Source organism: Nymphaea colorata, chromosome 7 (genome assembly GCF_008831285.2).
Source record: "Nymphaea colorata isolate Beijing-Zhang1983 chromosome 7, ASM883128v2, whole genome shotgun sequence".
NCBI classification, from domain to species: domain Eukaryota; kingdom Viridiplantae; phylum Streptophyta; class Magnoliopsida; order Nymphaeales; family Nymphaeaceae; genus Nymphaea; species Nymphaea colorata.
The window spans coordinates 12878771-12893917 of record NC_045144.1 but is presented as its reverse complement, the minus strand read 5'-3'; the positions used below and the strand labels follow the sequence as shown (position 1 = coordinate 12893917).

The 15147-nt window shown below is 39.8% G+C and overlaps 1 protein-coding gene across 4 annotated transcripts in view; it reads right to left on the bottom strand.

Annotated features, from left to right (window-relative positions):
• Positions 1-472: 472 nt before the first annotated feature.
• The window catches only part of LOC116257973 (DNA polymerase kappa), a 97176-nt gene continuing 82501 nt past the window's right edge, over positions 473-15147 (bottom strand). For all 4 annotated transcript variants that reach the window (XM_031635009.2, XM_031635011.2, XM_031635012.2 and 1 more), the window contains exons 12-14: positions 9809-10155; positions 2180-2415; positions 473-728 (exon numbers count right to left, since the gene is read on the bottom strand). In XM_031635009.2, the coding sequence (XP_031490869.1) occupies positions 626-728; positions 2180-2415; positions 9809-10155 (686 nt within the window). In that variant the 3' untranslated portion in view covers positions 473-625. The remainder of the gene's footprint in view (positions 729-2179; positions 2416-9808; positions 10156-15147) is intronic.

Sequence of the window (15147 nt, the reverse complement as noted above, 5' to 3'; positions counted from 1 at the left end):
AAACAGAAAACCAGGTTTAGAAAATCAGGTTTCCACATTTTCTCATGGGCAGGTCTGGAGGGCATGTCATCCACACAGGCCCTATCTGTTTCCAGCATGAAAAAGCAATTTCGTTTCAAGAGTGTCATGGGGAACACGAGAGAGAAGATTGCTCATCTCAAGAGTACCTCCCATCGTACAGCCTTCTTGTGGTTGTGGTGAAATCATTGAAATGGTGGAAGAAATGGTCTCAAACAGACTCGCAACCCTATGCCCGATGACACGCTCCGGAAAACTCATTAAAGACGTACCAGAAACCCTTCACCAAAGCCCTTTCAAAACAAAAGGAAAACCCATTCTTTTCTGCTGTATATCTATCCTCAAGGAAAACCTTTAATTCTACATAAGCAGGGGAACTAAATACTACTTCCACCATCCTGCCAAACAAAGTGAATAGATTATCTTTATCTGCCTCAAAACTTGAACACTTGGCTAAAAGCTCTTTTGAATGTGGTCAGTTATTCCTTTATTTTTTCAATTAGAATAGATTTTTGCAGAATACTAACATAGTTAAGGAGGCATCAACACACAAATTCAAAGAACAAATATATATACACAAATCACCTCATAGGAAAGAGCCCCCAGATTACTGCTTCTCCTTCGCAAAAAAAAAGTCAATTGGGATATGCTTAACCTCTCTCAAAGATGACTTGTGCTTCTTCCTCCCACTTTCCTTAGTACGTTTAGGCCTGTTATATTAGAACAATAACAGAAACTCACAATATTAGAGCACAAAATCACATGTGTGACTGCAAACATGTGCAGACACATAAAGAGCTCGTTTTCATATTGAAATTAGGTCAGAATTTTCATAAACATTTCAAGCCTCAAAATGCCATATTCTTTGTTGATGATAAAAAAACAAACTTCAAAAGAGCAATCCGATGATCTCCGTTTGCTTTTATCTGGTATTCATTAATATGGGCAGATTTTTCAGACAACAACATAAAATGGAAAGGAAAAAAGCCGATGATCTTTTAGGAGGTCGTTAAAGTAAATGACATAGTATATGTATTTCTTACGCTATGAGCAATTGTGTGCACATACTTCAACCATTCAATCAATATGATCAGATGTTCAGAGATACTTTGTAAAATGGTTAACAAACAATTACTGTTTTGAGCAGGCAATCTTCACAACCACACATTCTAGCATGATTAGATGGTTTAGATAGTGCACAGTAGTGCTCATATTATTGGTGCTCATTCTGAACACTAGTTTTAGACAACGTGACTGATAGCAGTCACAATAGATATCCCACAGAAGAACAACAGTAGGCACTAAGGCATGAATACAATAGAAGAACGGAGAGATAATGTAATTATTGAATCACTAAAAGGCTGTTCAAACAGCTTACATTGGAGAATGAATATTAGCCTATATATACACAAAGAGGCATAAATAAACAAAGGAAAAGAAAAAGGCAACAGATTTAGAAAAAAAGTACTAAGAAACTCAGATTAAGAGAACATTGTGTTATTGCAAACAGTATAAACATATTGTAAAGCAGCAGAGAATCTAAGAAAAGAAACACAAATAGCAGATCAAACAAGAACAGAACAGTGAACGTCTAGGTTTTAAAACTGCACATTCACACAATGCCCTAGTTCAGATTAAGTGTCATTTCCTGACTAAAGAATACATAGTAATGTACAAGAATAGCCAACCAGCTATTACTTGCAGGGAAGGATATAAGCACAATAATGCACGTGGGTTTTTGGTTGGGTTCTGACCTGGATCCAAAACGCACAAATCAAGCATGTTCCATCATATGTGATGTATCTACTATCTTTTGCTGTTTACTGCTTTATGGTGCAGCTTTTTGAAAAAATACATATAAAAACCATAAAAACTTTATGCTAAGATCAAATTTTATTAACCTGAAAACCTCTTAAAAACCATATAAAATCCAATTTACACATTGGATTTTTAATGTTTTTTTTTTTGACAAAGTTTTGGGCATTGTATGGTTGGTTAATGAAACCAGCTGAGCAATGAATCCGTTGGAAGCAGCTCAACAATGAACTGCGAGTATCAATACAGCAGAATAAATAAGAATGGCACCACCAAACGGAATATATACATGTGTATGTATATATGTATATGTATGTATGTATACACATGAGAGGGAGAGAGAAACCTATGTTTTGGTGGAGTCCTTTGTGCAAGTACATGTTGGGATTCTTCCTTCTGAAGCACCTCTGCTAGATGGTAGTCCAAATGTTCTTGCCTCTCAATGAAAAAACTTGGAGGTAATTCAAAACCACAGAATGAGCATCTAGAATCATCAATCCAGAAAGGTTGTCCATCCATTTCAGATAAAACTGTGTCTTTAGCACCCAAAACATTGATCTCTTCATTCACTGGGAGTTCATTCTGTGGGACAAGAAACATATATTCATGTCAGTCTCCCCAACTCCAATTTCAAGCTCCAAATAAGTACCACTGCTCAGTTTTAAAAACTGTTTACAAGCATATGCTATGCTCAAACTGGATTATGGGAAAAAGCGGTTGACCATTTAGGCCTTGAGGCTTCAAAGTAAGTTATGGAACTCAGTCTAGAAAAGATACACAGCCCAGAGCAGTAATGCACAAAAAGAAGACAGCATTGAATGGCTGCCACCCCATTCACTACTACCCAAATACTTAAACCAACTAGCCCCAGATTGAACCAGCCTTAAACAAATGTCAAGAATCTAAATCTACATCCTACCTACTTGTGAATAGTATTGTTCACTTTACAGTTACAGGATATGCATATATCTCAGTCACATAGACAGGAAAATGAGTTGTTTATTTCATTGATTTAAAACAATAAAAAACGACAAGGCGATGTTAAATAGTTGTTAATAGCAATTATTGCAAAACATATTGAACAGCAAAAATTCAAGAAGAAAGATTCATATTTGGCAATTCTGATATACCTATGAAAAAAAAGACAAATATTAGGAATTGATATGCTATATGTTGAACAGTAAAACACACAAAGAACACAAATATAATGTGGAAAACCCCTCAGCATGAGGGAAAAAACCACGATGTCGGAGATGATTCCAGCGCTCACCAGCTGCCGGTCTCTCTCACTCTTAATTTTCATTAACACTTTCAATTAGGGTTACAAAGGTTACTTAAATAGAACTCAACATGGACAGAAGGGCGGATAGGATCCAGACCCAGACCCACACATACAGAACACGTCAACACTATACATATAGATGGTGGCAAAGCTTGAATGTAGGATAACCTAGTTGTTGCCTTAGTACTCATACCTTTTTCCATTCTAGATTTTCCTCTTTTTTTTTTCCTTTGGTTCTACTTCTTAATCACCTAGGTAGAAGCATATATGGAAGCTTGGCAATAATATTTATTTGGCTTAGCATTTGAACATCTTAAATGTTTTGGGACATATGTAGCAAATTGATGCTGTTTAAAATGTTAGAAAGCCAACAGCCCACTTTTTACTATTAAGGACAGTCTGGTCCTTTTGTATATGTTCTTTTCGAAGCTGTTGTACAGCCTGCTGAGTTACTTTCCATAAAGTACTCTTCCCATTCAGCCATGCGATTTCTTTTAGGCCTTAGTGCCTTTTGTGTGGACTCTTTGGTGCTGGTTTTACAGCAATCTTTATTCTCTTAGTGCTTTGGTGCATTGTTCTTCTCTCTTTATTGAGAGATTCTCCTTTATGAGTAAATTATAGATTTTATATTTTGTTTTTATTTCGGATTCTTTACATGGCATCAGAGTTGTGGCTGAGATTACTCTTCACCTATTTTCAGATTCTTTAAATGGTATCAGAGTTGTGGCTGAGATACTTTGATTGCCTCCTTGTGCTGATGTTCTGCCCGAACCAGACCCATGGCTAGACTCACCCACCACAAAAACCTATACCACACCCATATCCACCTAACCTAGATCCACACACTCACCCTAACTGGCTAACACTTATACCACACCACCTATTCCACAATGCCACCAGTTACATGACATGCACCATGCAGGTCACTTGGACTGGTTCCTCCCCTACAGTGGGACCAATGGGGCCAGCCCTCAGCTACCACATGGGTGGACACATCAAGAGCACCCACAGGCAAGGACAAAGGGTTGGCACCCCCAACAACAAGCCGACCAAGGTGATGACATAGCAGAATTTGCAGATTATGAGGATGAGACATTTTGGAACCAAGACCAATAGACTGTGATCAACAACCAGCACGTGGATAGGAGAGGCCTTGTAACGCCCCAAATGTTTAGTCCTGTATTGAAGAAAGTGAGGAATCTTCAGGGATTTATAAAGGGGGTCATTGATGAGAAGATTGTCTTGGTTCCAAGCCTTTTTCGGGTTAGGGCTAAAACTGCTAAGGGGCAAGTTGGGATCTACTGAACCAGGGGCCCGAGCTCATGAGTGGGTCGGGATGTTATAGTGGTATTCTGAGCCGGTTCTGTAATGCTCTTTTTTATTTCAGGTCAGGTTGGAGCGGGTCCAGACCTGGACCCTCAACTTACCCGCGTGAGAGCTCGACGAGGGCTGTTCTCCCTCGTCCTCCTCTCACTCTCCCCCTTCGTTGCCTCTCTTGTTGCTAGGGAGCTCCACGCAAAGAAGAAACAGGTGGTCGAGGGTGACAGAGGCGACGCGTGGGCCAGCGGAGGAAGCGCAGCGGCAGTGCTGCTCTGGTAAGCCCTCCCAACCTCTCTCTGCCTCTTCTTCTCCTCTCTTCCTTCTTCTTTTTCCCCTCCACCCTCTCTCATTGCTTTCTGCCGACTCCCCTTCTGTCCCTCGCTCTTCTCTGTCATCTCCCTCTCTAATCCGAGCTCCCTCCCGACAGCTCTCATGTCCCCTCACTCACCCTCACGTTTTCTTCTCCCTTTTCACGCACTCTCACCCTCACTGCCATCTTCCCCCTTTTTGTCCGAACCCTCTCTCTCTGTCTTCCCTCTCTGTCAGCACCCTCTCTCTCTCATTCGTTTTCAGCTTCCCACACCACTACTGTGGGCCTCTTCTAATGACAGACCCTTTTTTGAACTCCGTTTTGTCAATTTTTGACTCTTTTATGGCTTTTTAGTCGATTTGCAGCTTGGAGACGCATCTTTCCCCTCATACCAATGACTAGAATGCATTGGTGGAGGGGGCATTGAGAGATTTTAGCTGTTTGGGGGACATTTGAACTCGTGAGGTGCCTGCCAAGAGGATTGCAGCAGTTTAGACTCTAATATTGGGGTGAGCGAGGCTTAACCAAGCCTAAATCAACTATTATTTTCTATTAGAGCATGTATAATTATTGATTTGGCATGCTAGAATTAAGAATTCATGATTTGGGATGCATGTTAGCGACTTTTCTTTTTGGGAAAAGTTTAGGATTATGTTAGAGAAGCATTGATTCATGTCTATAATGATCTTTTAAGCTTAAGGTGTTGATTTTCGAAGCTATTTGGAAACATGGTAGAGATTTTGATGTGGGTGAGAAGAATATGTAAGTTGGGTGTACCATTGGGAAGACGCTTCAACTAAAGAAAGTTAATGAGAAAAGTGTTAGTGATGGATTGATCGAAGCATTGAGTTTTGACGTTTGGTGGCAACGTCAAGAAGTTAGGAGGAGGCCTATTCGAGGGCTTGTAGGTCGACACTACCCGTCGACACCCTCTTGAGGCGATGACATATGTCTCAATGTGTTTTATATTTGTTTGGATCGTGAAACTAACTAGTAGAAATCTTATCTTTTTCTTATGTCTGCAGGTACACCAGGCACGTCCCGTAGACCTTGAGCGATCAGATTCGAAGCTCGAGGCATTTTGAAGAGTTTTGTGGACACGCGACGGGTATGGTGGCATTCCAGGCAAATCCCTGCCTGGGGCCAACGTGTGAATGTGTGTTCTTAAGATCGTGGGATCTTAGGATTGTGATGTGATTGAATGATTGTTTTGTGAATGAATGTATGTATGCATGCAAATGATTTGATATATGATAAGATTTGTTTTGAAAATGTTACACATTGCATGTGCATACTAAAATTGATAACTGCTTAGGACAGATGAGGTGGGGTATCGAGTCGAGTGTCTCCTCGACCCCAATTGTACATTAGAAAACATCATGATAATTACCTAGGACAGCTACAAGCCAATCACGGATAGAGACTACACTTCGTGGTTCGGCTAAGCTTTGAAAGATGTGACTGATGTGCGTGATTGTGAATGTTGTGATTTGTTGCATATGCATTGCCATGGGCAATGATGCAATTGAATGAATTGAAGGGTAGTTGTATCCGTATTGTTATGACGGCTAGCTAACACTGTTAATGTTATGTGTAGCCCTCGTGTGTGGAGGCAATTGGAGGTGTGGGTGTACTTGTGAAGTGAACCAACCTCATGAGCTAGCCAGTCATTTTGTGAATGATTTGTCATGTGGCAAGTTTTGTTTTGGAAAGCTATTAGAAGCTCGTTTTGAAAATTGTTACGCATTTGCATGTGCATGCTAGAATTGATAACTGTTTAGGACACATGAGGTGGGGTATCGAGCCGAGTGTCTCCTCGACCCCGATTGTGCATTAGAGAGCATCATAGAATGATAATTGCATAGGACAGCTACGAGCCATCACGAATCGAGACTACTCTCCAGGATTTAGCTAAGTTTTGAAAGATGTGAATGATGTGTTTGATAAGAAGTGAGTGCTTATGAATGTGAGTGTTGTGATTTGTTGCATATGCATTGCCATGGGCAATGATGCAATTGAATGAATAGAAGGGTAGTTGTACCCGTATCGTTATGACGGCTAGCTAAGACTGTTAATGTTATGTGTAGCCCTCGTGAGGAGGCAATTGGAGGTGTGGGTGCACTCGTGAAATGTACCAACCTCATGAGCTAGCCAGTCATTTTGTGAATGTGCTATTGTAATGATAATAATGAAAGAATAAGAGATGAGAGACCAGTGGGATGTGGCTATGTGTTTGGGAGTTGTCCCGCCTTCGCCGCTGGTCTCGCCTGTTCGGAGCGCAGGCGGTGCAAGGCTCCAGGGTACTGTTGTGTGATGTGCTTGGAGCATTGGGCTCCCGCTTTCCCAACCTGGGTGTCCTAGGGAAGGCTGAGTATCTCTCCTTGGAATTCACACACCCATGGATGAGTGCTCTACCGCTGCAGCGGGTGAATGGATCCATATTGTTCTGGGCCACCACGGGGGTTGTCTCTCGACTGTAGGCCGCCCGCAGTGTGCACGTGCCTGTGTTTGCACCCACATGAACTGTCAATTCACTGAAGTTAATGAAAATGAAAAGTATATGAATGAAGTGTTTGTGATTGATGTGCATGTGAATCGATATTGTGTTATCTTGGCCATTGAGTGGTCTTCTTGGTAAATGATGTGACAATGCCCTGACACGACATGATGATAGATTGTTTTTATGATTGTTCTCATATTGGAGCCCTACTTAAGAGGGTTTGGGAGCCTTCAATTGTTTTTTTTTTAGGTTTTGGCGGACCCGGGGCAGCAGGTTGATCAGATGGCTTCACTCACATCCTACTGGGGAGGTTTTGGGTCGTTTGTAGTGTCGGCGTGTCGTATTTTTGGTTATATTGATGTCTTGTTGTTGGTAGGCATTAATTACATGGTTTGGAGCATTTTATCATACACATTGATGTAATTGTGTATCACCTGAAATTGTTATATAAATGAAAGTTTGCCCCTTGTTTCTAATGGCATAGCTCCCTCCGTTTTGAATTGTTGTGTCGTCGCACCTTAATGCTTTATGTTTAAAAAAAAAATATTCGTTTGAGGGTGAAAAGGTTGGGGTGTGACAGCTTTGGTATCAGAACTATGGCAAACCCCACTATGGATGTGAGTTAAAGCCTATCTGTGAAGCCATGTTGCCCAGGTACGCATTTATTTGATTGAATTGTTATTGTAGTTTTGATTTTACAAGTAAAGTATGGAAAAGAATGTAATTGATGTTTTGAGATTTTGTGTTGATGCACTTCTGTTATTTGACTTGAGAGATCAGTCATGGAACTTGATTTGAGAACAAGGGTTCTTGTTTGTACAGATGGAATATCAATGTAGGGTTGAGAAGCGACAACCTTTGAAAAGATTTCCTCCATAGTTTCGTGGTTGTCCTTCATTGTTATTCAACTTTGGACAACTAGGTCTAATGTGACCCGGTTCACGACAAAAGTGGCAAACAACCTTAAAATCCCCTCTATTTTGGTTTTTAAAGTGAGGAGGTCTAAAAGATTTGATGTTGTTCTCGGGTTTAGAGGCGGCTAAAACTTTTTCTTCTTCTTGTTTGGAAAAAAGAACACTATCTAATTTTTTGGATAATTTCATTTTAGTTTCTTCACCGCTTAACTTCGTAAGAAGTTCATGAATGGGTTGAGGAGAGGCTAAAGAAAGTAGGGCTGACCTAATTTGTTCAAATTCAGGTCGTAGACCTTGAAGAAATTGAAAAAACCTAAATTCATCGACTTCTTCTCTTCTAATCTCAAGACACTTACAATCCAATCCTAGTTTGGGAGTAAGTTGATCCAACTCATTCCATACACTAGAGATTTCCATAAAATAATCTCTAACATTATTCTCACCTTGCTTGGTACTTTGGGCTTTTTGAATCAAGACATATTTACGGGCCATATCTTTTCGGGTAAACATTCCCTTGAGATATTCTCAAACTTCACTTGCTCGTTCATAATACATGAAATTTTGGGCAATTCTAGGTTCTATACTTCCGTAAATCCATTCTTTAATTCTAGAGTTTTTGGCCTCCCAATCATCTAATTTTTTATAATATTCATCCATGGCATTTTGTCTCTCTTCTTCATTCAAGTCTTTCTCAACTCCATTTTCAATTTTAGTCAACTTGAGAGGAGGGGTAAACGTACCTTTATGAAACCCCATAAATATTTCCCTTTGATGCATTCCAAACATTTTGCCCGTAGAGTGTAGTTGGTTCCATCAAGCTTGTACGGAGCATGATAACTTTCTCCTTCGATCGAGACTTTGGAGTCCTCCATAAGAGCAAGATTTTAAGTAACAATCTCCAAGAGAAACAAAGAGGAAGTCCTTCTAGAAATTTCACCAAACAGTTGGTGAGCAGCCATAAGAAGGTCTTCAAGAAATGACGATCAGCAACAATGGCCTCGCCTGAAATTTTTCTTCAACAGTCCAGTAGCATAAACAGCAAAAAACAGCTTCTAAAAGCTCTCCAACATGCAGCCCAATGGCTCTGATACCATATAAATGTGACTATAATAGTCACTAAAGAAGAATATGATAGAAAAAGACACTAAGGCCACTTGAAAATATATCAATCTTATTAAATGAATGCCAAAATGGCTGTGTAAAACTGCATTCTATGTAAAAAAGGCAGCCCAAGAATATATACAAGCAATAAGAGTGAAAGAGAGAAGGAAGAGGGGGCAGTTCTAGCCGTTGGAGGTTCCAACGGCTCATAAAGGAGTCGTTGGAACTCCCAACGGCTAGAACAAAGGGGAAACAAAAAAAAGGAAAAAGAAAAAGAAAAATAAAAGAAAAGGAAAAATAAAAGAAAGAATAAAATACATAAAAAGAAAAATAAAATGTAAAAAATGTAGAACCTAACCTAGCTATGATATCAATAAGATATCTTATTTCCTAACAAACACTGCTCCAACCATTGTGTCACTATGATGGTATGCCGTTAAAATGCATCAGTAGTCATTATCTAATAGGACAAACATGCTGCAACTACGTCTCATACAACCACCTTTGGCAAACATACACAAAAGACATGCTTCAGGTTCAAGGCCTACCTTCTTTAGCTGCTCCATAGAATGCCCAGATTGAAGATTTTGTAAGGATTCACTGGCATCACAGAGGATAAGGTTTTTCGATGATATGTCCAAATCAGACTGGTCAGCCAAATCAGATAGACACTCCATTTCATTTATATAAGTATCTGAAAGAAAACTATCTTCATTTTCAATGGGAAAAGCAACTCCTGGGTCATCCTTGTGAAAATCTTCACGAACATCACCACATGTGCTAGAAGGGGCATCTTTAGCAGATATGCCATCTGAGATCATATAGCTGGAAAGTGTTTTCTGCATAGGATCAGCAGCAGCCAATTTGACTTCGTTTAGGTGTGACATGCGTAGTCCTGTGAAAGAACAAAATTGTCAATTTCCAGAAAAAAAGGCTAGAATACACGTCATAAGAACATGGATTGAAGGAACAAAAGGCTAAAGGAGATTGGCGGCAAAGCTAACACTGTTTTGTGTTTTTCAGTTCTTGGACCAAAAAAAAAAAAAAATCTCCAAGGCAAGAGAAAAAAGAAAATAGAACAGAACACAAACCAAGTTAGGAATACTCTCAAGAAACTTAAAGAGCAGAAACAGCAGCAAAAGTTCTGGGGAACGGTCACTTAGAGAGGCAAAGAAAACCAAATAGCCCTAACAGGAAACTCTCAAGAACAGTACGGTAACTGAATATGTTACTTAGAGAAACCTTACAACCAGGCACAAAACCCTAGCAATAATAGCTAGGACTCAAGTCCCTTATATATAGAGTAAAGCAAAGAGGAAAAAGAAGAGGAGCTAGCAGTTGAGCAAGCTCTAACAGCTAGAAAACCTAGCCACTGTGATCAGCCAACAGCTAGCTCAGCTGTCTAGCCGAGACAAAAAGGACATAAAAAACAGAAAAAAAAGATAAATAAAATAAATACATAAAAGAACCCTATGTAGACTAGGGTATCATTATATATACAAATCAAATATCAAACTACCAAGAGCTAATAATATATGATAGTACATATAAACACATATATGTGTACTTACACGTATTCTATGTTCAAACTTCAGACCCAAACAAAAAAATCAGCAAGGATCTTGAAGCATGAAAATGAAACTTCATTAATCTCCAATCTGCTGTTAGATGGCAGCAGCTCAAGTTGCAAAACCCAAGAGCAAAACCAAAACTGCTACTATAGTAAGGGACAGAACCTTAACTTAAGACCCTACTAAAGGGCAGCATAGTACTAAACTGCCCTTACTTACAAAGTTTAAAATGGCAAACTAAGTTAAAATATATTACAATCTGTCACATAGATACGGGTACTGGTGCGCGTAAGGGCACAGATCATTTTAAAAAAACTTGGGTGTGGGGTGTTAAACAACAGATTTTCGGATCCTCCATCTGGATCCAAAATCCAGCACGTTGAACGATGTCTCACGTTATTCAATGCCCTTGTAATATGTAAAGTTTCTTAGGATTCTTCGTTCTTGTAAACTGTGTTGAAGTATTTAATGTTTTTGTAATATGTGAAGTCTCCTAAGATTCTACGATGAAGAGTCTCTTAGGATTCTGCAATTGTAACTGTTCTCTCTTATAAATATGGGCCATGTAGACCATCCTGGTCACAACTTCTTCTTCCCAGCTTCTTCTTGTTTCATTCTTTCTCTCTCTACCTTCCTACGTGAATACAGATTTCTAGTTGCAGATATTGGTGCCAGATTTCTATCATGGTATCAAAGCCAGATTACATTATCTCTACCTAACGAAATGCACAAACAGGTCTGATCTAATCACATCTTGTTATATCGTGTCTTCCTTCATTTTCATCTTCTACCTGTATACCCTTTCTTTCTGCTGTCACGGAAAACCTTTCGCATTCTGGTATGTCCTCAAATTTTCTTCCTCATCTTATTACCGAAAAACTCAACCATGAGAATTATCTAACCTGGAAAAGGCAGATCATGTCTTTTATAAGATGTCAAGGCCTCTTTGGACATCTCGATGGTTCAACAAAGGCTCCACCAATATCTATTCTGCAGGAGAGGTCATTGCTGCTCAAGAAAACATCAACCCTGAACATGTTGTGTGGATGAGACGTGACCAAAGTCTGGTTGCATATATTTTGTCTACTCTATCTCAACAAGTGTTACTCTTAGTTTCTGATGACTGTACTGCAGAAGAATTATGGGAAACTCTTGATGATACTTTTTCCCAAATATTAGAAGCTCGGATTATGTACCTAAAGAAAGAATTTCAGAATTTGAACAAAGGTTTAACATCTATCATAGATTATTTGGGGCATATAAAGGCTATCGCAGACCAACTTGCTGCCTCAGGGAGTAACATTTCTGATAAGGAGAAGGTGCAGCAAACTTTAAGTGGACTTGGGCATGATTATCATGCCTTTATTACAGCTCTTGAGGTCCTTCCTGCTCTACCCTCCTTCAACGAATTACAAGGTAAACTCCTCCAACACGAAATGAATATGAAAAGAGTCATTGAAATGACTGATCAAGAGAACTCCCAAAATGTGTTGGCCATGAATGTAAAATTTGGTCAGAACCATGGGAACTCTGATCATCATGGTCGCAACATTCTACCAACACCAAAATAACCAAGGGGTGCCTCATTTGAATACTTCAAGAAGAATACCAATTTGTTTTCACTGTAACAAGAAAGGGCACTTGAAGGCACAATGCTGGTTTAATCCTCAAAATAAAGACAAAGGGGTAAGACATGATTACAAACAAGGACAAAATTCTAAAACCACCGCCGAAGGTATGCAGCAGCTATTGATGGCTGCATTCTCCAAGATGACTATAAAGCAAAATGAGTAGGGAGAAAGGTTCTAGGATTCGGCGCAGCCACCCATGTGACAGGAAATGTAGGTAAATTTACTAACTTATCCCCTCATTATGGTAGAAATTGCATTATACCAGGTGATGGAAAATCTCATCCCATTACACATATTGGAAATACACATATTCCTCTCTATCATTGTCCAATGTTGTTCTTGCTCCCAATATAAAAAAGAATATCATATTCATTTCTAAACTCATTGATGATACAAACTCTTCTGTTGAATTCACACATTCTTCTGTCTATGTCAAGGACCTCCAAACGAAGAAAATGTTCACTAAAGGGGAGCGTCAAGGGAATATGTATGTCCTCAAGGAATGTCTACCCAAAGATTCGTCCACCTTTGGTATAGGATTGAAGACATTTTCTCTTTTCTCATAATGCGTCACCAAGTCCTTGTCATTTCCAATCAAAAGTAAGGGACTCTAACCAATTTTTGGAATCTGATCTGTGGCATAATCAATTGGGGCACTGTGGTCGACATTTTATTGAAAAACTTGTCACAGATAGTCTCATTCCAATATCAAGCTTACCTCTTACTTCAAGTGTCAAAAAATGTTCAAGCTGCGAACTTTGTAAGAGTCATGTTTTATCTTTCCATAATATAAATCAAAGGACTTCCAAACCCTTTAAAATTATTTTTTCTTATGTTTGGGGGCCAGCCCCTATTGATTCCATATCTGGTTCACGATATTATGTCTTATTCATTGACTCTTACTCACGATTCACTTGGATTTACTTCATGAAACACAAATCAAAAGTGCTTCACATATTTCAAAACTTCTATGTCATGATTCAAACCAAATTTTCATACAGTGGTGCATTTTCAATGTGATGGTGGGGGAGAATATTCTTCACTTGATTTTATTGAATTTCTACGTGAAAAAGGGATAACTAGACAAATCTCCTGTCCTTACACACCACAACAAAATGGTGTAGTTGAGCGCAAACATCGACATATAGATGAAAGCGCCATGAGAATGATGCATGATACTAATGTGCCCATTTCCTTATGGACTGAAGCCTTCCATACAGTTGTATACATAATAAATTGTTTGCCTATGAGGCTATGACACTCTTAATGTCTAAATCGCCATATTTCATACTCTTAAGCAAACAACCTGATTATAAGAAATTGAAGATTTTTTGCTGTGTATGCTATGTTCATGTTGATGCAGCCTTGAGGAACAAGTTTCAAGACAAAGCTATTCAGTGTAGATTCGTTGGATATGTTGATGAATATAAAGGTTTTCGATGCTATGATCCAACAACTAAACGTATCAAGACTTCAAGAAATGTTACTTTTGAAGAACATAATTTTGATGATACTAATGAAATGCCTATGACCATTGAATCTTATGATCTGTAAACCAGTACACAGTTATTCAATGCAGATCCTATTTCAAAAAATGATGTGCCTCAGGGTGAAGCTCGAGAGAGATCAATACAGTCGTCTGATGTGCCCCAAAGTGAAAATCAAGAGGTTCCAATACAGTCATCAAGTGTTCACGAAAGTAATAATGAAGAACAGAGCAACAATTCACATCGGTATTCGGGTCATATCTACAATCGACGACTAAGGGACAGAAATGCTCACAGTGAAGAAGACAACATGCCCCACCTTAGTAGATCCCAATGCATTAGCCATCCTATTCACAAGTGGGTTAGCTATGATTCTTTATCACTTGATTTTCAGTTATTCATGGAAAAAGTTGGCAAGGAGGAAGAACCTACTTCATTTGAACAAGCATCAAAATCACATCATTGGAGAAAAGCTATGAGAGAAGAAATGGATGCCTTGCATGAATGTGGAACATGGGAGATCGTTCCAAGGCCACACAGAAAAAACATAGTGGGCTCCAAGTGGGTATACAAAATCAAATACAAACCTGACGACAACATAGAAAAGGTTGGTAGCAAAAGGATTTACTCAACAATTTGTGTAACGCTCGACTCGTTTTGTAGGTGGGCCGAATCGGGTCCAGACCCGGACCCGAATCCAGTAGCGTGGGAGCCCGACGTCGCCCTCTTCTCCCTCGTCTCCCTCGTTTCCCCTCTTCGTCTCTCCCTTTGCTATGACCACAACGTAGAGAAGAGGAAGACGGAGGTCGGTGCAGCGGCGGCGGCGCTCAGGTGAGCCATCGGTCTCTCTCTCTATCTCTTCCTCTCCCTCCCGTGTTGTTTCCCTTTTCGGCCAGCTCTCTCTCCCGCACTCTCTCTCTGTCCATGCTCTCTGCTCGAGCCTCTTCCCTCTGCCTGCACTCTCCCCTCTCCGTCAGCACCCTCTGCCCACGCTTTTCCCTCTCTCACAGCCCCCTTTTACAACTACTATGGGCCTCTTCTAACGACAGACACCTCTCTCTTAAACCTCCTTTTCGTCGATTTTTGATTCTCTTATCATTGTTTGATCGGATTTCAGCTTGGGGATGTGTTCTTCCCCCTCATAACAGCGGCTAGAATGCGTTGGTGTGGCTGCATTGCGGGATTTTAGCCGTTTGAG